Genomic DNA, 26178 nt, shown 5'->3' on the forward strand with positions numbered 1-26178 from the left:
AGGTTTTAAATAGGATTAGAAAAATTACCATGCAATAAGATGTGCGTTGGTTGCAATGTACCTTATCTAAAATTATGTTTTTGCTTGTCTTAGTCTTTTGTTTCGTCACTGTTCGTTCGTTTATTTTCCGTTTTCTTTGTCCTGGTTTCTTTCCACGTGTCCTCGGAGCCGCGATTTCTGAATGTCCGTCTGATGATTCACGTATTTACTGTCTATAAGAGTCAGTCGTCTTAATTTTGTGTAGATTTTTTCTCTTTGTTTGGTAGTTTGTGTTACCCAGTGCGTCTTCGAAATCCTTTGAACTGTCCGTCCACCAAGTCATTTAAATGAGATACAAATTCTGTTAGTGGCTTCGATTTCCACTCTTCAATCTGCTTTAGCACGTGGTTAACGGACTTGCAGTTGTTGTTAGTCCATTCGTCGTCAATCAAATCCAGCCGTGTAGGTCCGTTTACCTTGGTCAGCAACTGATTTTTCAGTCTTGACTAAAAATAGTCAATACATTTTCAGGAAACTTCCCGACAGAAGGACTCCAACTTACCACATTTCTCTTCAAAACAATTGTGTCATCAGCATCAATAATTAATCCAAATCATACATTTTATACAAAATAAGATTTCGGTCATTTTTGTCAAAAGCGTCGTCTTTAAGTTTGCGCGTAGTGTTTTCACAAAGGTGTCTGGTACATAAGACACTAGTCGAATCTGGAAATTCAGTCGTTATGTCTTTGACCATTGCCGTTTCATCGTCGGGTTCCAATCACAAGTTTAGGCAAATATATGTCTACTAATTTCATCTTCAAATGATGGAAGAAATGGCACTAACTCAGAAGTCGCTGTTATCGTGCACGAAGACCGGTCCTATAAAAATTGGTGGTTGTCCTGTACGCTGTCTAATTACAGAAAGTTGTTTATAAGAAGTCACAGTCACATGCATGTCACATGTTTTATCCACTTCAAAAACAGTCTGCTCAGAGCAGCACATATTCTTTATGTCAATTAGCTGTTCATCGTCATAAAGTAAATTGCATGGCGTTGTTCCATTAGTCCGTTTTAGAGCTCTTACAAAAGGATGGCTTCGTGTAATCATATTCCCAAATTGCTGAATATGACCTTTAACTTTGACTGTTTTTCTATGTCCGGTGGTATGTCCCTTTGATCTTTCATAGTTCTCTTTGTTACGTATTTGCCGAAATCCAGTCGGTTGCATTACCTTGACATATTTTTTCTTAAGCTTTGCATTGATCATGTGTGGTTTGTCTGTCTGTAACATGTCCTTTGTTTCTGTCATTACCAAGTCTGATGTGCGTAACCATTGTGATACTAGATGTTTTGAATTTCCATGGGGGTGGGGGTGGGGGCTAGACCAGGAAATGTGCCATTGTATTCTACTACAGTATGTCGACTGGTTAATCCCCCTTCCCCTAACCAAGTAACTATTTTCATATACAACGTATCTGCTTCTAGAGAAGTATAGTACCTATGGACCACAATAACTGTTTGATTCTGGTTGAGGATGTATAGGCATATACTTCCGCTTCATCTGCCCATGTTCTCCTTTAAATCTGGAATGATTGCAGAATTGATCCTTGTAAAAATAAGTTTTCTTGAGATCACCGTTTGCACATAATAAATAATAAGATTTCGGTGAGGAACCCAAAACCTTGTTCCAACTACCGCTATCATCAGAAAAGCTACTCTTTGATTTCTTGCTGCGATTTATGATATTGGATCCGTTGTCAATAATAAAATACACATTTTCTTTTTTGCCCTGTGGGATTTTTTCTAAGCAACTTTCTGAAGGTAAAAGAAGACGAAACTACTTTGCTAGTATCTAAGAATTTTCCCAATTCTAGTCCCACTTTAGCAGGATTGTCCTCATTCCCATCCTAGTCCGTAAGGTTTACGTTATCGTTGTGAGCGTAGTTGTTTTTTTCTTCAGTCCTGTCATCGTCGGTACTGCTGTTCAAAGGAGTGCTACTTGATTTATCGAGATCTACAGATAAGACTGATATCTACATTTCTCCATTCTTGTGTGAAAAGTTAGAATTATTGAAATCTACAACTTCTATTTCAGATTGCAATTTAAGAATTGTAACAAAATGATTTGGCTTAAAAGACATAAGATTGTCAGGAAGATACATCTGACTCCACATGATATAAATTTCGGGATCAGAAAATGTAACATCTCTACCCTGAACGATTCTAGTGTACGGTTCTGAGGACATCTCTGGATGCAGTTGGGGAGGATAATATGACCGTATTGTTATGTATATTGCTGCACTCAGGGCATACATGTGTGTCATTTCAGAATACGAATTGATGACAACGGCATTATGGACAAGTTGTGAATAACTGCTTGTTACAATTCTATTTTTCTGAAAACAAGTCATATAAATTATAATCACTGTTTTCTTCGTTGATTTGTTCAAAATCATTTCAATAGCCGTCATCAACCTTAGCAGTCTGTGAAAATGTTCAGAGCCAGAAGTGGCTAGGGATGCTGCTCTATACAGACAGTTGCCGTCACCAACTACAAACAGCGCTATATTTCGTGTTTCTAACGCGGGATGGAACATTCTAAGCAGTTCAGTTGCTACTGCATCACGGCTGCTGGTGTTGCCGCTCTGTGCGATAGACCTGATTTTGAGTGTGTGTATGATAATCTCCTCCGAGCTGGCTGCATTAATAAGAATTGCTGGCTTCCCATCATCCAAAGCTGACCGAAGTCTGTAAAACAATGTATAAGTCATGTAAGATTTTCATTATCAAATTTAATACTAACAAATATCATTCCAACTCAATATGAATATTCAGTATTGTAAAAAAAATTATTTAATTAAACCCTGAACAAGATATCTTCCTCCTTATCCTTACAATCTTTTGAAGTGCGTATTTAATTATGAAAAAGAAAATGATACTTTAACGTAGATATGGCTCATGTAATGTTTCCTCTCTCTCTCTCTCTCTCTCTCTCTCTCTCTCTCTCTCCCTGTGATATAATATATATATATATATATATATATATATATATATATATATATATATATATATATATACATGCAGAGAGATAGATAGTTATATAGATAAAGAGAGAAAGAGAGTATCAGTCGGAGTATAATGCTTTGTTAGATTTATGACAGTGTTTCTTTGTCATGAATATTTTATTAAATACTAATGGTGTCCAACAAAATCATCATATTAAAAAGCGTGTCTTCCACATGGTACAAGAAATGACGGTTTGATAAATCCCATATTTTTTCGCTTTCTTCCACTAATCGCGGAAATTCAACCTTTAAAAATCAGTCTACATTCATTCATGCCTTCCTGCATTAAAATAAATATTATTTAACCAGTAGCCATTGGCTGTCATTGGAGTTCTATACACTATCATACTTATTTAATCCGCTAATCATGTGGACTTGTACTGCACGAAGTATTACTCAAATGCACTCGAATATACTCAAATATACCCATTAAATATATCTTTGGTGGTATGGTTTCTATTCAGTAATTGGTGAATATAAAGCGGCCATTTTCCCTGTTGTAGATCCAAAGCGTCATTTCATTCCGGTCCTAAACACCGCAAAGTCTGTTTAATTTTTTGTTATTTGCATGCATATATATATTTATGTAAAGAAATTGGTATTCTTTCTGCTTAATGTAAAAAAAATACCGAATTGAAATTATACATCTTTTTTACAACTTTGTGTAAAATTAACTGTTAAAAATGTTTGACGGGGACTACACAGCATTAAAACGACAAACATCTTCTAGAAAGCAGGTCACGTACGTGAACGGTTTAATCAACAGAGATGTTGTCATTGCTGAGTCTACTGAACAGTATGCTACATTACGTACTAGGCCCATTATATGTTCGGTCTTTTCTTGCGGCCCACGATTTATATGATTGTAAGGTTGATGTAATGTTTAATTTTATTCAATGGCGATCAGTAAAATCATGAGACTTTTAATATTAAAAATGACGTATTTGAGTGTCTTTGAGTAAATTTGAGTGTATTTCAATATATGTGAGTGTATTTGAATAAAAAAGACGCACACGGCCTTCTGTACATTGTAGTAAAAATAATGAAAACGCAATGAAAATAGTGGTATTATTTATGTTTGTTTTTTTGTATGAAACTAAATACAAAGTTCCTTTTTGTTTATTACTTGTAATAAAGAAGCAGTTGCTACTTAGTTTGAGGAAAATATTATCTTGCATACATGAAGACAATATGTTTTGAAGCAAACTGCACTCAAAATAGTTTGAAACTTCATAGAAAAAGTTTACGAAAATCAAGACTAATAACGTACTAAATACAATTATTTAAATCCTCTTACCTTGATAAAGCAGCTCCTGCATCATACTCATCACCTTCAAATGCACATGATTTGCAGAGGAATTATCGTGATTTTAAAGACCAAGATTTAAGTTCTTGCTGAGACATATCAATACATTTCCTAGGGTACCATTTACAACAATCTGAGCACTGAATGGTATCACGGTCACATTTCAATTTACTCCTGCCACAGGGAAATTCAGCCATCTATCTTGATTCACTAATGAACATAGCCAACTGACCAAATATTTGCAAAGTTTAAACATTTTTATACGAAGAAACAAGCCATTGTCATCAATTCGTATTCTGAAATAGCACATATATATGCACCGATTGCAAAGTGAACATACCAATAGTATCCGCAGCAATTGCATCTGGAGATGCCTTCATATCAGTACCCTAGAAATGTATATAGGATAGGTGAAGAGGTTAAATAAGGACCGGTACCAAAAAGAAAATAACGCAAGTTGCTGAATGTGAGAAAGTTAAAAGAAGGCAAATACTAATTGTGAAAGAAAACATTTGAAGCAAAGCTAATCAATAATATATCTCTTATAAATTTATAAAGACTATGGTTCAGCAGGCCTTAATCATTAGGGCCTTTTGTGCTTACGAATACCAAATGGTCAAAAACTGCGTTTATTAGGAAAATGTGTCGATTGCTATATGGCAGTGCTGTCCAACCCGCGGCCTGCGGGCTGGTTTTAAATGGTCGGCCAGAGCTCGAGCAGGTATATAGTCGTTGCTATTCAGTTTTCTGCTGCGGCCCTCGGCTTCAAGAAAAAAACATTTTTCAGTGGCCCATGCTGTCAAAAAGGTTGGACGGCACTGTTATATGGTAACTATCAATTTCATAATCAAAACTTAATGACTAATGTAAATAATTCAACGATATTCATTTTTCGGGCATTATAGACGCAAACATTAATATAATCTGCACACCTTTATTCATAATTTCCACGCCTGTGTTTCACTAGTGTAGATCAAAAGATGTACAAAAAGCTGGGTAGGCAAGAATGTTGAAAGAATGTTTCAACTCGATATTAAATATGTGGCTGTCAGAAAGTCTCACAAGATCAGAAGATTTAATTGTATATTCAAAAAAATAAAACATTCACATACAAATCTTAAATTACATGCATAAATACAAGTCCAAATATGGAATCGAGAACTGTTACAGAAATGTAACATCTGTAAAAGAAAATTACATGAAAGCAACTGAACATCTTTCTACTGTTGGTCCAAAAACATATCTATGAATAATGCTCATTCATCAAACAGCATACATTTTCTCTGTGCAAAATAGCTCATTTTAGACAGGTGTAATGGTTTAAACACCAATTATTTATGTTGAAATAATATGGCAAAGTGTTCGTCATCTAAGTACGTAATTCAAGATATTTATTTTTAACATCTACTTTTTTAGAGGACATATGTAAACCTTTCAGTACGAACAGTAATTTGAAAGATACATAAATTATCCATGTAGAAGTTACTCGAAAAATCAGAAACGGAAAATAAGAATAGTTCATTAAAATATATATGAATCCGAAATAAAAGTATAAATGATGATGGATAAAACGTTATGAGTGAAGGGACGAAAGTGGCACAAGTATCATATATCTGAAGTTTACCGATAATCGCTTTGGGTAGTTGAGATAGGAGTGTCTCAGTAATCGTTAAAAAAAAACTTAAAATCGTAGGACACATCAAGCTCTGTTGAGACTGGATGCATGGGAACGCGATGTGATTGCAGAGATTTGTATTCGCGTCTCAGTTGGGATTATCAAAGTGTTGTGACGTATTAAATACTAATTATACAGAAAACATGTATGTAAAGGAAGTTTTAAATGCACAATATGATCGCTGATTTTTTCCTGATACCGGCACTGCAGTCTGTATAATCTGCAAAGGTCTAACGTTTGCTATCAGTGGTTGACTGGAATCTTGGTGTTAATCTTCACTGACCACTGCTTCATTTTTTTTTACAGCTTAATGTTTTAGCAATATATGCAAATAATGCTACTGACAAAGAAGTGAATACATATGGGTACTGAAGAAAAGCTGTCATAAAGGAAAACTGCGTGTACTTTTTTCTTCTTATTATTATTATCATTGAACAATCGATATGAAAAATGTAATTACTCTGAATCACGGGCCAAAACATTTTGTTGTGATGTAAATTCCAAAATAAATATGGAAATGATTTGACATGCCATTTTACATGTATCTTTGTATTTAGATCATGAAAATAATTGTCCGCGCATAATTCTTGATATTTACACTTACACTGCATGGCTATTTAAATTGTTCATTCATTACGGCATGATTTATAAATCATTACTAATATGTATTTATTAGTAATAGATTAAACATTAAACTTAAGTAAAATTTGTATTAGACACTATTAATAGTAATTGTTATTTTCTTTTTAAAAAAATGTCGCAAATTTCACAATTTCCAGCTATGGTATATACGATATTGCGTTTTGGTGATTCTATTGCGTTCCAGCGTGTAGTTACGTTCCGGCGTTTCGGTGCATTCCTGTGTTTCTATGCACCGGACTCTGGCATATAGCCAAACAAGGGAAAACCACAGGAAAAAGTTCCAACTAAAGTCAGAATCGACAAAATGTTTCAAGATCAACTTCGTCCCATGTACAATAGGGAACTGGAACAAGTTATTATCAATAATTGCAGAAGCGCCTGAATTGGTATCTCACAAGCAGGAGCTTTCCAATATCCCATTCTAATGAACTAGTCAGCTACAAGTAAGACCTAGTGATTATCAGGGCTATGTCGGTTGAGGTTCCATATCTCATCACGTCTACGGTAACCGGATTGGTCAGAGTATGAAGGGACGAAAACATACACTGACACTCTTTTACTTATTTCTGCCTTTCCCATCATTATTCTACTGACTGTCCTATCACTCCCGTATTTACTTTATCTTTGACCACGCACCACCCGTTGCAAAATAGTCAAGTGTGACTGCATCAACGTATAGATAGATAGATAGATATATAGCGCTCAAAACTCTTGGGCACCTTGTTGGTATTTCATTTCGTTTTTTTTTTCACCAGGCACTGGATTGGCCTGCCACCACTTATCAATGAAGGACAAAACATTCCCGGTGACCCAGGTGAGCCCGGTTATAACATCCCGTTGATGTCCGCCGTCGTTTTCATCTATCTGTATTTTAGTCCTCTGCTGCTGTCTGCCTGTTTTCAAATTGTTAGGACATACGAGCACTTTTACGCAGACATTTTTCTATCGACAGATTGGCTTCCATCTCTTTGTTTCGCTACCAATACGAAGCGGTCGTAAAAAGCATTATTACATTTATATCATGCTAGATGTCGTTATCTGCATGGGGACATATGTAATATCACATACCTTGGGAGAAAACAGATACATCTCATCGTTGAACATCAGTTCTGCCAGGCAATTGTTGCGCAAAACTTTCGTCTCGTAAAGTTCATTCATTTATATGTCTACCTTTTCAAGTTGCTGGTATCCAAAGACAGATTAGATTAAAAAAGCATCATGACAACAACGATGGGCCAGTGTGACGCGTTGTCATATCAAGTCTGAAATCGATATCTGTAATTTATGCAATAAGAAAAATGTAATTATATAAGGGATAATATTGCTCATTTATTTGTCACGTAAAATAAATTATTTGATATTTATCCCATGGCAACGTCTGCAAAATCAAATTTTGGACCTGTTCTATAATGACGAACAGCAATAATGCTGATGCCTTTTAATGACAGTAACTGTTATAAAACAGAATTACTAGTATTTGGTTCACAAATATGAACCGGATTATTTTATTTGATGGCACCGATACAACAGGTATTGCAGAAAGGTGGAAACATTGATTAAAACGACTTGAACTATATGTAGAAGGAAACTGGGTTAAAACATTAACAACAAAAAATGGTTGTCACTCAACATGGTCCCGAATATATTTCTTGCACGCTGGAGGAGGAAGAAAGTAAGAACATGTACAAGAAACCAAACAAAGCAGTATTTCGGTAAGCAGACAAATGTAAAGCAAATACGTTTGATCCGAATTTGAAAGGTGATATCAACAAATGAACAACACTGGAACATAATATTGGTCCAAAATTGCAAAGTGTTGAAGAACTAACAAGTGGGAAATCGCGAAACAGTTTAATATCGATGTGCAAAAAAGCGTTGCGAAAAGAAAGTGGTTTTGAAAAGATGATGAAATTGGACATTTTAAAAAAGCTAGACAACCAGAATAGATAAAAAGCGGAAGACTAGAAAGTGAATGTGGAAATTCCAGAATGTTATGGAAACGTGCTCCGTCTGCGTATCGAATAATGCATTGGAGTCATGGATAACGAAAACAGCGGGAGGGGTTGGTAGTGTTGCTAATCCCGTGATGATCGCCTCAAGTGTTGGCTGCAACGTGAACGATATACTACAGTGGGAGAACGTGAAAACTAACAGTGAAATATCAGACATAACCCCTAAGCAATCTAATTAATACGATACGATGAAGCCATTATAATTATTTTGGACATTTACAGGACAAATAGCGGTCAGAAAATGGTGCAGAAAAGACAATATGCTGTCACCAGAGGGGAAAATCAAGCGGTGTTGGGAGATAGAGAATGACAAAGCTAGGAGTTTTGACGCAAGGCCACAATCACGACATTAATGTAACGAAACTACAAAATGATAAAACCACATTGACAACTGTATGCATAGCTTTTCTACATAGAAATACCGATACTGTTTTCATGGTATTGGAAAGCTTAACAGTTTTCATCTGAAGATTCCTATCGACACTGCAGTGCAGTGAATTGCACACTCAATGAGAAACGTTCCATATCACTTATGTGAGTAGCTAGTTATACAGATCATGTTGGAATAACTTGATATCAATGTAAAAGTGAAAGGGATGAACACCTGTGGTTCAGTGGTAATACCAAAGAGGAAAAGGATGACAGATAATACCAGGACATGAGAGGAGCAAAAATAGTGTACACCATAAATGCTGTCCAATACCCACGATCGACGAAGTGGTTCAAGATTTCTACCAAAGTAAAATATTCAGTAAACTCAATGCGAACTGGGCATACCATCGAATAGAACATGTACCAGAATTACTGGATATGACTAATTTCACATCTCATAAAGACCTTTGCGACTACAAGAGATTTAAGTTGGGAATAGGTTATGACCCTCAGATGTACCAGAAGGTGATGCACCAGACTTTACAGAGTTGTGAAGGCGTCCATAGCATACTCGACGAAATAATGTTCATGGATTATCAGAGGCTTTGCCCAACGAGAGACTAGAGCGTGGTATACACGTTGTGTGGGAGAAAGTGTGAAGCTGAACAACAAGTGTAAGCTGAATATGTAACGCTTCGTTATTAATTCACCTCAGTTCATCTTATCATTCTTTATTTGGTAATCTAGGCCATCGACCCGTAACAAATAATATATACAAAGATTTAATCTTTAACCTGAAGTGCACACACACACACACACAGACATATATATATATATATATATATATATATATATATATATATATATATATATATATATATATATATATATGTGTGTGTGTGTGTGTGTGTGTGTATGTGTGTGTGTGTGTGTTTATATGTGTATGTCTTTTGTTGTTGACACAGCAAATGACATGTAAATAATACAAAACGTGAACAACAAAGGGATTTTGTGTTGACATAAAGAAATGCAATTTTTCGACATAGGGATTGAAATGCTATCATAGTTTCGGTGCAATTAGTTATTCGTCATCATATAAGAGTGTTGAAATATCAGGGGCATTTCCTCTCAGTAACCGACTAAAATTTTTGACATACCAGGAAAATAATAGTGGATTCAAAACACAACCTTGTCTAGTACCAAACGTACAGCGAAAAATATCGGTTAAACTTTCACTTCTCTTTACACATGACAACAAGTTGATTACACATAATTTTAAATGGTTAAAAGTTTTGCATTTTTACTTTCAGAGACCCTTCGAGACTTTAACGTGTTAGATTATGTCAAACCTTTAGAAAAAGCTACGGGCAAACAGTTCAACCTACCACATTACGTTTGGTATATATTTTTATGACAGACTGTAGAGTGAATATGTTATCAGAAACCAGAAACCGCGCAAGTATATCCTCGATGAACAATAACCTTTCACAAAGTATAGTAACGCATGTGTTAACAATTTATACATTCACATTCAGTAAATCTGGAGTCATTTGAAAAGTGCACACGATGTCTGATTGCATTGGCATGTCATAAATTAGATGACGTTCAACACGGTGTCCAAACTCAAATAAACAGAAAATGTTGATGCTTACTCAGTATATATTGATTCTTATGGCTAGGTAAACATTATATACAACACAATATATTTTAGGCATCAATAAACATAACACCAGTGGAAAACTGTTTCGACAGGCCTAATGGCATCACAATTTGTGGAATAATTATGGTTAAGCAAAGTTTACACTAAATAGGATAGAGGCTACAAACAAAGACATTTTAGATTACATTGTTATCCCATGTCCAACGTTTCTGTTCAGTAAGTTTTGTTTTATAAAGTGAATACTCAAGAGAAGAACAGACAACGTATCAGTAATATCGACTAAATACAACTTGTCGTAAGAATTCGGTGTTACTTTATTCATTTGTGAATACATTAATCACTTGTTAACATTGCTTGCTAATGAATAAATGCTCTTATACATATCAAATTATGAACTTTCTTGTCATTTCTGTTTTTCTTAAATTAAACTAATAGAGAGATAACACTAACCCAGAACACTCTCTAACAGGAAAGTCATTATCTCATCCTTGAAAAGTCGAGAAACATTCTTATTTGTCTCTGGTATGTTAAAATATTCCGTTTGTGCGGTAAAAATTTATGTTTCTCTTTATATCGATGCAAAAACTTTGTTTTTCATAAAAAAATTTTACCGTATATCAGTGTTGTTCATAACAATTTTAATGATTCCGCATTATTCAGGCTTTAATTTAGAGAAAGGTTGTACACGAACCATTTAGATAAATATAGTATACCCCCACCAATTAAACGAACAGAGAGAACGCATCGGTCATTACACTTTAATATTTCAGTTGCATTTGGGCTTTTTTCAAAAAAATAAAAGGTGTATATGATTCACTGTGACGAATAAAGTATAAAAATAAGCAACAAACAAATATAGATTGGTCACTTAATTTAATTTACCTATTTTTCAGACTGACTAGTACCAAGTCATCGGCAATAATTATGATATACCTTTTGGACATTTCAAACATTTTTATTTTCTGTACATGTTTTAATTGTTTGCTTTCATTCATTTTTCGATCTATTTATCAAATGCAGCATTAAACATCAATCGGATAAATATTCTTATTTTTCTTTCTGTCTCGAACTTGTATGATTATACCCAATGTCTATCGGGTTGTACGCCTATTTAAACGTAGAGCATTAAGTGTCTGGGGTGAGAGATATAGTTTCCTTCATTTTTGCAATGTACACAACAGTTTCGGAGCAGTCGATTTTGTACCTTTGTAATTTTGTATCAATTTAACTTGCAAAAAAATTCAACTAAACTTTTTAGGGGCACGACATATATTAAGTTGTCTACACTGTAACATAGTCTCTTGTGTTTTGAAAACTGATCGGGTCTACGGAATAAAATTAAACATTTTCAAATTTATGTGCGTTTTGCCATTTATGTATCATTATTTGAATAGTGATATATCCACAGAGCCTACTTATTCATATGTTACGTCCTTTTATATGTTAGAATCATGAAGAGGATATTATCAATATAGCTAGAACAAATAAATATAGGACATATCGGAAAATATCCACGTCTGACTTTCTCTGTGCTAGCTATTCAGAACAATTTAATGCAGTGTATATCAGAATCCCTGTTTCATCCTTCCAATATTACATGCATGTAGTTTGAAAATATTTAATCCTTTCCGACGACCATTACCATTATGGTACTTTTCTTTACTGTCTTTTCCAAATTTGGCATATAACATGTCATAATGTACACTCAATAATCATCCATTTTACCTGTGGTAATTATGTCAGTAGCTCTTGTTTATATTGCTCTTTACTCAACCTTATCTCCTTTCTTATTGGTTCTATTGAATTTGTAGAACATGTCGAAATGTCCAGACAATGCTTGCTGTTCTAGCATGGCTCAGTTCACATTGAAAACAATTCATACAAATCTTGATTATTACCCGTTACATCTATAATCATTTATATTTGCACACACTTACATGCACCGAAGCTACAGTTAATTGCAATTCCCCAGGAGAAAAATGCTTCCGTTTTTAATATAATTTCTTTGCCCAGTGAATTGAAACCCTTCACCATATACCGAGGCATAGTTCACTGCCTTCTCCTTTCGTTCCAACAATGCCCGACCTGGAAAAAAACCAATTTTTCTTTAAACATAGCTGACATTGTAACATATTAATTATGGTTATCTGTGCCATAAAGACCATGCAAATGTCCTAAGGACACGGGAGTTTATAAAACAATTTAGACACACGCGCCAACACATATTAAGACTTACAATAGGCTACTCAGACGGCTTTGCACCATAAAGGGAGCAAGCTTTCAAGGCGTATCATGGCTAAATGCTTGTTGGAAAGCTATTCAATAAAGATTTTACTCTTATTCAGAGGTGCAACACAGTAAGTGTGATTTCAGCGATTCATGTTACATAGATAACTCAGGAACTGAACATAACCCACAGAACCACATGCAATCATACAAAACGGAAACCCGTGAAACAGGCCCGATTCCTTCTCACAGGACAAATGTGCGAACATCCGCGAAAGTGAATGACAATGAGAGAACGAACTGCAGTGGGTGAAATAGGAGCAGCACTCAATGAAGCATTATCGATTGCTTAAGGCAGCTAATGTCGATACTGTAAGCAAATAACTCAGTTCGATGTCCAATGTTAAAACGAAAAGTAAAGCAATATAGTCTGTATTTTGATTGTCTGTTGTTTGAAAGTAACTTCAGATATAACGAATGTGATACTTTCGCAAACTTGATAAGTTATTTCTTCTCTAAACGAAACTGTCAGAATTGGATGTAATTCTTTATTAAAGTCCTGAGATTAAAAGATTAAACATTAGATGGAATATCAAAACGTACCACAGGCAACATGTCTCTGCGTGTGATATAATAATTAATAAATAAATAGAACTGTTAACAGTACTGAACATCTATATGGGTTTGAAATTTCAAATGAATTGCTCCAAATGTAAGATAATTTCATGTTTGAAATTAATTATATACATCTCTAGGGCTCAGAATACTCTTCAGCGGGCTCTTTGAGGAAATTACTAATCATGATCTACTGATGAACCTTCATGAAACTCAGCATGTGGTCTTGTTAGGAAATTGGATTACAAATATTGATGCTTTTATTACATTATCAAACAGTACTGACAATACTGGTAATCTTTATCGAATCGCTTTTGATTACTTAAACGATGCACAACCTCTCAGCAATTTTGATATCAAAATGAGAAATATTTACACTATATAGTAGAAGAAATTTGAAAACGTTTAACGAATGTTCGAGTTCTAAGAAATCTGGCGTTTAAAGAAACGATTGAGATAATTTTATCAAACTTCTTTTAATTTCTAATCATATCTGCTAGATGTTTCTCTTGTTCTTTCCATTTATTCAGGAAGAGAAAAGTACCATACAACCTATGAGTTCAATTTTTCATAGTTTGTGTCTACTCTTTCCAATTATGTTAGCATTTATGTAATCAAGTTTAATTTTGTTCGTATTCCAGTGGAATAATGATTGTGATATTGCTGAAAGTCGAAGTGAAATTGAAATTACTGTGAAAAACGTTAGATCTTCCATGGCTGATGAATGCAAATGCAAAGTGAGGTACTAGTATTTTACTTCGTATGTTGGTCATTTCAACCTGAGTGTAATAGATAATGTATCGTCTTAATGGCAACAATCTAAACAAAATGATATGAATTCTTAGCATGGAAACAGCACAATCTGGTAGTAAACAATAGGAAATCTTTAGCTTCGGAACGTGTAAGTAGTTGCCAGCTACAAATAACAAATACATCATGTTTTGGTTGCCAATATTAGAATTATCTTTTTCCGAAAAGAAACACACGCATGCATACATGCGCGAATACATACATATATACATACGTACGTACGTATGTACGTACATAAATAATGCGCTCAGAATTAAGAGGATAGTATTAGGACTGGTCGGCTTAGTGTCAGGAAACTGTGGCTCGGTGGGACATGATGATATATGTCTGCATCATGGTTCCACACTGCAGACATCGTAGTGATATGAATGAAAAATTGTTAAGGCTACGTTACAAATCCACTACATACATACATACATACATACATACATACATACATACATACATACATACATATGTGTGTTAGTCAAAATTCAAATTAACATTTTGATTCTTATATCAATAACTCTGATCAGTGTAGTGTTGATCTTATTTCTGAGATTATTGTTAGTCCTATACTACACATTCGTCCAGAACAATGATTAAAATGATTTTTTAAAATTCTTTTCAGCTTTGGACCTATAAAATATATGAAGAGGGGAGTTATAGTTTAGTGACGTATCAGTACAAAGGACACAACTCTCCTGAGATTATGCAATCACTCATACATATTTAGAGTAAAATCCTGGATGTAATACTTAAATAAATTTAGATGTTGTTGGCTTTTGAATCTATGTGGCTGAATCTGCCGTATCTTAAAAGTTAGTGATACTAAACAATGATATCTCGTAGTTGAAAATCTTGACTATTCATAGTTCTGACTTTCATCGTATTTCCATCCTCCGGACCCTAAATGCCTCCTAAACGTATAGCCTGATCCCTAAAAATAAAATACAATAACAATGGTGTTCATTAAATAATAGCTAAACTTAAAGTATATGTTCGTTCAACACATATTAACGTGCTTACAATTTTAAAGCCGCTCATCAAGCACAAATTGTTGCTTCTTGATTTAAGTCTTCAAGTAGTTATAGAAGGGGTATTTTGCTTTCATCCCAGTCAGCCAAGGAGGGAAACGTAGTGGGGAGCCAGGTGGAGAGATAGTCCACCTGGTTGTGTAAGACCTGTCTTACTGAAGGAAAGAAATTGCTGCAGCAGAACGTTTTTACTGCATCATTTTGACCACAACCGGACAACCAGCTTTCGCTTTTGCCATGCATACCAGTTGAGTCCCACTTCAGAACGGCCGTCAGCCCTGCTGAATGCTAGAGTACACACAATTTTTTTTTTTTTGGGGGGTGCAAGCAAGTCTAACTCCCCACACCCAGGAGAGATCACATCCAAAGGCGTTAACAGCAATATGGTGGATAATGGTTTAGATTTGGAAATATCAGATACCTTCATTGGAAGCGTAAGCTGTCAAAGAGTAGCGTTCCTTATGCTGACTGTAATAGCTGGGTCGACTGGTGGGGTTATCGGAAAGATAAAGGCAATGATAATGGCCTGTTTAAAACATAGGGCGTCGTGGTATTCTACTCTGATGACTTCACGTTGAAGGAACCACTTGCCCATATGTTCCCTTTACCTCGATAACGGTGATTCCGTGAAAAGTAGAGTTTAACATCCTTGAATCTGACAAAACGCCAGCCTGAACCTTTGTTGGCAAACGTTTCCAATCGCTCCTCAATATTAGCAATGACCTTAGTCAAAAACTCCTCAAGTTTGTCGGCCAACTTAGCCGTGAATATACGGGCATGAAGATAGCATCATGATCCTCCGTGATCTTTTTAAGCATAGCCTTGAACATGAAATTAAATTTAACACCCTTCGCGCCTTTTATGCTTGGGGTCATGTCTCTTAGTCGTCTGGAGAAGTCAACTCTTAATGGGTGGCCTCGAGCTATCCAGGCTTGATAGTCAACCTCAACGTCTTCCTTCCAGGGTCGACATTTTGTACAAGGGTTAGCAGAGGTTATTGTCCAGCAAGGAACCTGGGAAGGAGCCTTTGTATCCTTGTAAGTTGCTTATGGTTTCCTTAGACATTGTGGATTCTGTAGTGTTGCATACATTTATGTAGTGAATTTATGACATTTTTGAACCATGTATGCAAAGAATGAAAACAAAACATGGATAATGTAATATAATTCATGTTTAACTGGTTGTTGTTTTTATTTATATTCACTCTCCTTTTTCTCATTTAAGTTGGCAGTTTTGACAAAGAAGCAACATACCAAGCTGAAAATGAGATAGAGCTAGTTGTAATGGTTGTAATAATAATATTTTTGTTACTGATCACATCATTCATAGCAGCAGTCTTTTATAGGAGAATCCGAAGCCAAAGCAGAAATGTAGGTACCTTTTCAGTGTGTGTTATTTTGCTTTTTAGATTATGCATGATTTATGATTTGTTTTATATAAGCAGAAATTTATGTTGTTCTCCATTGATGCCCGATGATAAACCCATCCTATAATTTTCACCAACTTAGCCCAAACTAGTTAGATCTGACAACCTCCAATTTCTTTTTGACTCTTTGTAAGGCATGTCCATCTCCACCAGCGTAGCATCTGAGAAATAGTTTGTGTAGGAAGTCAGATCTGAATTATCTTAGGCAATAGGAGTAGGGACATATTTAATTGCTCTGTAGTTAATTAATATACAACTGACTACCACTTTGTTAATCTTTCTTAGTTTAGTACAAGTCACGCAGTTTTATATTTCCCAACCCATCCAGGTGGGCCACTTAATTCCCTCCATTCTAGCTCAGAATTGAATGTTTTGTCCACTACTACTCCTGTGGAGGCTGGTATTGATGCTTGCATATCAAATGCATCAAGGTCACCGATGAAAATGTTGGGACAACAGAGTGATTTGATATTAGATGCCAAAAGTTTTATTTGTCTTCATGTTAGTTATATATTTTGATAATAAAATAATAAAAGACTATCATCTCAGAACAGTCTTGTAGATTTCTGTGTTAAAACATATTAGACCAATTTATCTGCATACCTTCTGTTTGCAGTTATTGCCAGTGTAAACAATGTGTACATACCTTTAACAATATAGTTTAACAATTTTAAATCATAACCAGTGGAAACAATATATCACTGCCAGTACTGGAATTTTTATGTTGTTTTTTAATAAAATGTTATTTCACAGGAGTTAATTTAATTATCAAAGTTATAAATGGAAATGTGAGAGGAACTTACAGCAACATGAAGTGAATCCAAAACAATCCTGATAAAGTTCTATGAAATTCCAAAAGAATGAAAAGTTCTGTATAAATTTAAAAACCAGAAATGTACTGGTCAACCAAGAATATGAAGTCAAAATTGCAATGTCCAGAACTCCTTTCGTTTGTTCCAAGGAGTTATAGAATAATGTTATAGTACAAATAAAGAGAACTACATATTTCTACTGAATAGTAACAACAAAATGTTTTTCCTCTCGAAGAATACCTAAGGACAAAATAAAACATGTATGCAGGCTTAAGAGGAACACCAGAAATAAGAATGACTTCTAAATAGGAATGAATCTGATTGCTCTGTTCTCTCCTTCTATTATGACTATATTTCACAACATAACACCATGTGACAGATCATACAACGCAATTTATTTTGAAATTGCCTGTTCATGTGATCTAGCCCAATGAATGGGAAAATACTTAATTATTTGAGAACTGTCTAAACCCCATCAGCCAATGAGAAATTAACCCAATGTCATCATTAAGACTATTATTAGTAATGGTCAACACATATATAAGCATCTATTTATAGATCCTATGTAATTTTATGCTTGTCATATTTCTCAAACAGACCCTAGTTACATAGGCAAAATCTAATTAACGATAATGAAAAGTTACTAGGATTCACAGCCATGAATTAAGAAATATGTTTATAGATAAAATCATGTACCAGGAGTTAACAAAAATATAAATGTACATCACAACACAGACTTGCAAAAACCATGTGTTTAGTATTTAAGCAGTTATTGTTGAGTCAGTTAGATTATGATACAGCTGGACCTTCTGCATGTATACTGTAACAAGTAACTGACTTCAGTTGATGTACTAAAATCCACGTGGTAATCATTAACAACACTTTTATAAAATATTGAGTACAAATCACATTGAAAGAGGATCTCTGAGGTGCAAAAGGTGTCATTTTTATTACACAAAGCCTTCTGACTTCAAGAATTAATTTGATAGCATCTGTCATACACCAGCAATTAACAGCAGAAGTTTATTTTGTTGCCCACAGTTGAAATGAATAATTATATTAAAGTTTATTTATGTTTCTCTTGTAAAGAAACATAACTTGCCTTGCACAGTGACACTCCATAGTAGTCAAACTTGTAAATAATCTACACCCAATTGTGTTGGCATTTGAAACGGTGATTTCAGTACAGGAATGAGGGGGTGGGGTTTGCAAACTAAACCATATGTATGTCAAATCATGCATGCTTTTTTATTCCTCTGCAGATAAAAAATCAAAACAAGTCTTGGATTGTTTTGTGTCCCTATATCTTATGTTCATGTGAAAATAATCACAGTCATGTAATCATCTTTGGCCAATCTGCATACAGGTCCTTCTCAAAGAGATTTGAAGATTCAGTAAATGATATTTTCAGTTTCAAGTACCTGATAATGAAATCCATAGTGTTTGATATTCTTCTTTTATGATTTTAAGACTGCTTGCACTGAATCATTTAGTTCCTGACTTGAATTCCTTCATTACCTTTTGGACCGCTCCGGTGGCCTAGTGGTTAGAGCGTCCGCCTCGGATGCGGGAGGTCGTGTGTTTGATCCTCGGCCGAGTCATACCAAAGACTTACAAAAATGGTACTAACAGCTGCCTCGCTTGGCACTCAGCATTATGAGGTTAGTGTTAGGACTGGTCGGCCTGGTGTCATGATCATGTGACTGGGTGGGATATCCTGCTTGGTTATAGTTGAATAATGGCTACCACTGTTCCCTTATCAACATAATTATTTCTTTCCTCTCAGGGTCTTTAAGAAACACTTCCAACCCCTTTAATCCAGGCACAACCATTTTCATTTTACTTATATAGATGTAATATTTGGCAAGAATAAAACAAAAAAAAACAAAGGTTGCTCATATATTCCATCTGCGCTTGAATCTCCCAAGATTATAGTCTTTTGTAATTGGCACAGTATATATGTTCACATTATTCTGAATTCAGTGGGACATATCATTCCACGGACTATTTATCACTTCACATTCCCAAAACACATGCAGTATTGTTTCCAGTAAATGTTTGCAAAATGTTCATGTGTCAGTATCAGACAAATGTATTTTATACAAAAATAAATTCATTGTTAAAATTCTGTGAGTAACACGAAATTGAAACCATTGTGATTATGAATTTCTTATCATTTTAAAACCTTAAGTATATATGTTAAGCCACACATCCATATTCAAATTGAAAGTTTCATTCCAGGCATTTGTATTGATACTGCACATAAACTATATGGAGGTTTGCCTGGATACTTTACACATACATTCATCTAGTTTGACCTCAATACAAATGGTGCTGCTCAAACATCCATAATGACCATCTTAACATTCTTGCTATTAATTCTCCAGAAGAATAGATGGTCAATGTCTGCAAATGTATCCATAATAACAAAGGAAGCGTCTGAGGCAGAGAGTTCAGTACTCTTTCAAAGTGTTCTAGCAAACATCATGCACAGCAAACCATAATTATATGGTTGCTATTCTTACTTGTCAATGTTCAGTTTGGAACTAGGTATATCACTTTTAAAATGCTTGTTTGAAGGAGTTTTCTTGATATAACAAAAACCAAAACCAATATGTTCAAGCTGGATGTTTAGTTCTGATGAATATCACAAAACTGACAAATTCAAACCAGCGAAAAGCTACCAAATTATTTTAAAATACTAACCAATTTTCAGGTTACTTTATACTCTAAGAAGGGAATGAATATACTTTTATTGTAAACACTACTGGTATCTTCATGATTAAGAGGTTGTATTTTAATAAACTCAGTTAAGAAATAGTATATGTAGTACAGACGTTCTGAATCATTTCTCCACTGACATCAATTTCACTCAGAAATATCTTTTGTTTTTTTATTTAAGGAACAGTTTACAAAAGAGCCAGTAGATAATGGTAGGTAAACTTTACCTGCTATAATGATATCCATTAATGCAAAGAATATATAAATGGATTTAATATTTGTGCTTTTTTACAGTAGCAATAATTTCAGGTGTTTTGTTAAACTGATTCATGCCATATGCTATTTTGATTAGCATAATCTACCTCAGGCCACATGAACAAAAGATTTTGTGTGCTATGCAAGGCCTTTTTTGCATACTTTTGACATACTCCGGTCTGTAGATTATATAATTGTAGATCAATATTCATGAGGAAGAAAATAATTATCAAGCATTTCACACTTTAATTTTATACCAGAATAATGTATTTTTAGAAACTTGTTTTGGATCTTGTGTAATCAGTCAGAGAAAGGTTATGTTACCTAATTTAAACATGGTAAACAACATATAATGTATTATACAGTATTTCTCCATTGATAAGCCCTACCTTTCTTGCAGGTGTTGTAATAAGTTTCTTTGTATGGCTTGGGGGAGATTAGACAATATCAGTACACAGGCTTTCTTGGAAAATTTCTGAACTTCTAACAGTTTTTGTAGATTTATAAATCATGGAAATATAATTGAAGAAATATGGTATTCAGCCAGTTTTCATGCTTTAATGGGAACATTTTGCTGTACATGTCGCTTGTACTCCCAATGTAAATGAGAGGAAGTAGTCTGGACCTCTCAATTAAAAGAAAATACAATATTCAAGAACATGATTTACTAGTAGAATTGTAGGTGTCAAAATATGGTCATATACAGGAGTGTTTAACAACAAAATAGATTCATTTAAATTTTGTAGTCATTGTATTTGATGAATTTTTAAACTGACAACTTACAGTTGCCAAATCTGAACAGTTTGTTGTAAACTTCAAGTTTCAAATACCTGATATGTTGATAGACTTGACATAATTAGTTTCTATTGCAGTGACACAGAATGGAGACCTGCTAGAATTACAAGTTCATCAGTAACAATAATTTCAATGTGTCTTTTTAAAGTGAGGTCATTAAATGCCATGCCATGTAATAAATTTGATTAGCATATTCTACATTGGGAAACAGAATTGGAGAAAAAGGAAATAGGATATGCAGCCAGTTTACATGCTTTGATAAGAACATTTTAAAGTATATGTCTCTTGTACTCTTAATTTTATTTATGCTGGACCTCAATTAAAAGAAAATACAATATTCAAGAACAAGATTTACTAGTAGAATTGTAGGTGTCAAAAGATGATCATATTCAGGATAACTTAACAATAAAATAAATTCATCTAAAACAATTTTGGAACAATTAAAAGTTTTGTAGTTGTTGTAATTGATGAATTTTTAAACTGAAAACATAAGATTGACAAATCAGAACATTATGGTGTTCTTCAAGTGTGAAATACTTGATATCTTGATAGACTTGACATAATCAGTTTGTATTTACAGTGACACAGAATGGGGACTTGCCAGAATCACAAGTTCTTGTTAAAAATGGCCATGCTCATCAGGAACAGGTAACATTTACACATTTATTAGGAAACTGTAATTCAACATGTTAGAAGAAATTTTTGTGTGAATAGCTGCATTTCAAGATATTTCAGCAGGCACATATGTTATCTTTCAGGACACTTGCTACAAGAGTTCAAGAAGCAATGTCTTAGATGATTGTCAGCAGAATTATAAAGACTTTGAAATGTGCTCTGTATCTTCGGACATTTTTAATAGGATTAGTGGTGGGTACATGATAATCCCTTATTCATCATTAGTAGTGAATGGGGCCACCCTAGCGACAAGTGGACTTACCATTAAAAACACTCCTGGGCCACTTTAGCGACAATGGGAAATCTAACAGTACGAAAACGCCTGAGCCACTTTAGTGACAAGGGAAATTAACATGGGAAGAAATCGTGGGCCTGTTTAGCGACAAGGGAAATTGAACATGGGGAATAGATCGTGGGACTGTCTAGGGACAAAGGGAAATTTAACATGGGAAATAAATCGTGGGACTGTTGAGCGACAAGGGGAAATGGAACAGGGTCGGGACCCTATTTTAATACGGTCCCGACCTGATGGGTCTATGTAAATGGAACAGGCGAAAATTGAAACAGGGAGGGGTCTCTATTTTTTTAAAAAAATAAAAAAATAGAAAAGGATAAGCAATGAAAGTCAAGATCTTTTCGAGACCTATGAGTGGCCCTGAAAAGGGCCTTTGGGTTTATGTTAATATGCTCTTAACATAAAGGGCATCTGTGACATCTTCTTCTTAAGCTTCGCCTAACTGTAGGGCCATAGAATAGTACTCTCTTGAGACATCCTTGCCTCTCCACATAGACTCTTGGTATCCATAGGCTGGTGTCGGTCCTATGGACAACTGTCCACTTGGATCGGACATACATCATCGTTGACACAAGCGTAGAAGATTGAACGTCGGTCCACATGTTGAGGCGCCGAGAACAAGTGAAGGAATGCAGTGAACTGCACTTATTTATAGGGAGAGGAAGGATTGAAACGGATTGAGTTCGTTGACCAATCCAAACACGCGTTACAAAATTCAGTCAGCCCACATCCAATCCGAAGAGAGCGGTCTGTGACGTCACATGGCCTATAGAGATTCGCTAGCGCCTGTGCGCAGTCAATTCATGTAACAGTTTTTCAACATGACGGAAACTCAGAAAACGATAACTTGGGGTGCACCAACCCTGGAGACTACCCAAGGGAACCCGGACTTACTTTCAGAAGAGGTGAATTGGGATTTTGTGGATTTTCTTACCTCGCAAGATTTTGTTCCGGAACTTTCACCACCTTCTCCTTCATTACCGCACATGGAGAATTTTAGACAGAGACAGAAAGAAGAATTGGAGAAATTTATACAAGGACAAAAGGAAGCGGAACAAGCTTTTCTCCTACAACAACAGCAGCAAGAAGAAGAGGTAAGAAAAAAAAAACAAGAAGAAGAAGCAGCAGCAGCAAAGAAACAAGGGTGTGAAAATCAAATGGTCTCTGCACTGTTAGACATTTTACCAGAGTTAAGAAGTCTGAAACAAATGTATCAGACTTCTTTATCACGACCGAAGAGAATATGACCTTCCTGAGCTAAACACTCCAACCCTGTGACCAAGCCTACCGTGCCACCCTTAGTGATTTCAACCAAATCATCATAACAGTACGCAGTCCAGAAGTAGGCCTTGGCCGTGGCAAAGGCTTAAGACAGTTAAAGTGCTCGGTTTGAGAGTGAAATGTGAAAGGACAAGACACACACCCTTTATATACGCTGGTCTGTCATGACTATAAATTAGTCCATGGTGTTTAAACTTTAGTCATTTGACGTTTTGCTATCAAGATGAAACGATCCAATTTATTTGAGAAGAAAGAAGAAGAAAGTAAGAGGCAGAAACGTGATCTATCGCCTCGTACCAGGGCTGAAGTTTTGGCACAAATTCATGCCAGTAATTTTGAAGAGGACATGAGAACCAGAATCCAAACCCTCTAAACAAAGTTCACCACCCTTAGTCAACCCTGAAAAGTATTATTCCATTCGAGAGACGGAAAAGCGTCCCTCTAGAAAATTTAGAACCACGGCTTACAAATACACGGTGAAGTTTAAAGATTTCAAGTCCGAAGTACCGTTAGAGAAAGCAGAAGGGTTCATCACCGACATGTGGGATTCTCTTTGCTCACCACACTCAAGCGACAATGTCAACCCAAAGAAGACGATCGCTTGAGACTTTCCATGCAACACGACGGCTTGAAATCCCCTGTTTGGATCGAGTTTAGCAGCCCTGCAGAATTGACCGCTTCCAAAGTCATGGACAAAATTCAGTACGTACAACAATCCAATGACCAGTTTGACATCACCGATGGAAAAGCCACACTGGACATGACCCACGTCTCTCCTCCTCAAGGGACTGGACGCAAAAAGATCTTATTGGTGGACGAGCTTCGCAGCACCAAAACAAGTCTCGTTCGAATTAACAACCCTCAAGACCAGATGTGTTTAGCCAGGGCTATCGTGGTGGGACGAATCTATGCCAACAAAAACGACACGGTAGAATGGAAAAGAGCCTGGAAAACTATTCAACGATCCGACCGAGCCAAACAACGAAATGAAGCAGAACTCCTGTTGCAACAAGCCGACTTACCCAAAGACACACCCTGTGGCATTCTTGAGATGCAAAAATTGCAAGATATCCTAGCTCCATGCTACACCTTGAAAGTGTACCCTCAAGAAATGCGTGGAACTCTGTTGTTTCGAGGCCAAGACTTTAAAGATGGAAAATACATTCACCTCTATCATCACGATGACCATTTCGATACCATTACCAGTATCACTGGATTCCTTGGATACAGATATTATTGTGAGAAATGTGACTATGGTTATAACAATCGAGAGCAACACAAGCATTGTGGATCAAAATGTCAGGATGTTTGGCATCTCCACCCTGTCTAAGCGAAGGACAAGAACCAGTGCATTGTTCAACTTGTCTGCGCACGTTTGTCAGCCCTGCCTCTTACCAACAACATTTGAAGACGCAAGGTTCACAGAAGAAACGTGCTTGTCAACTCCTGAGATTGTGCCGTACGTGTGGACAAGGCATACGTACCAATAGTACCAAGGCACATATATGTTCAGGAAAGAAAAAATGTCACATTTGTCACCACATCGTGGACTTAGAACACCAATGCTACGTGCAAAAATACCAATCCCATCCAGAGAAAGAAGACGGTCACAAGAAGAAAGGCAATTTCATCTTTTTCGATTTTGAATGCATGCAAGAGACCGGCATTCACATTCCTAATTTTTGCGTGGCTCATCGAGCGTGCGAAAAGTGCATTCAAGAACCTATTTTCAATCATTGCCCTCACTGGAGGGCGTGAAAAAATCTTTCGGGGACCGAACACGCTAGCCGATTTCGCACAATGGGTCTTAGACCCCATCGACAAGACGTGGAGCCAAGAGGACATCGAACGTTACCGAGATTGTCATCGCCATGCCACGGTGATGGCTCACAATTTCTCCGGATACGATGGACAGTTTCTTTTGAGGTACTATACGGAACATGGCTCCGAGCGTCCTAAAGTGACTTTGAACAGAGCCAAAATCATTTTCATGCAAGTGGGACAAGTACAGTTTAAAGATTCGATGAGTTACTTAGCCATGCCTTGAGTCGAATGCCTAAAACGTTTGGAATGACAGAAATGACTAAAGGGTACTTTCCACACTTTTTCAATACGGAAGCCAATCAACACGTCGTTCTACCCCATTTGCCTGAGGCTCACTATAACGACCCCGACAACATGCGTACCGAACAACGAGAAGCTTTCTACGCTTGGTACCAGACTTATGCCTCAAACCCTTTCGACTTTCTGGAAGAAATGCTAAAGTATTGTCGTTCCGACGTGGACATTTTACGGCGTTGCTGTGGAAAATTTCGAGAACTGTTCATAGAACACGGAGGGGTCGATCCTTTGAAAGAAGCTTGCACCATTGCCAAAGCGTGTTCCTTAGTGTACCGCCAATGATTCATGCCTGAAAACACCGTGCCTGTCATCAGTCCTCAAACGACCAACTATGCCAAACGTCAATACTCGGTCAAAGCCCTACGCTGGTTACATTACTTGTGCGACAAGGAAGACAAGTGGATTCAGCATGCCCGC

General features: G+C 36.0%; 1 protein-coding gene across 1 annotated transcript in view; it reads left to right on the plus strand.

The window, feature by feature from the left end:
- The window catches only part of LOC149778551 (uncharacterized), a 109272-nt gene that overhangs the window by 59363 nt on the left and 23731 nt on the right, over nucleotides 1-26178 (plus strand). Inside the window, exon 10 of the mRNA XM_089939457.1 lies at nucleotides 21970-22037. Within this exon, the coding sequence (XP_089795583.1) occupies nucleotides 21970-22037 (68 nt within the window). The remainder of the gene's footprint in view (nucleotides 1-21969; nucleotides 22038-26178) is intronic.

This window comes from Sinohyriopsis cumingii, chromosome 17, assembly GCF_028554795.1.
Source record: "Sinohyriopsis cumingii isolate HCF-2022 chromosome 17, ASM2855479v2, whole genome shotgun sequence".
NCBI lineage: Eukaryota > Metazoa > Mollusca > Bivalvia > Unionida > Unionidae > Sinohyriopsis > Sinohyriopsis cumingii.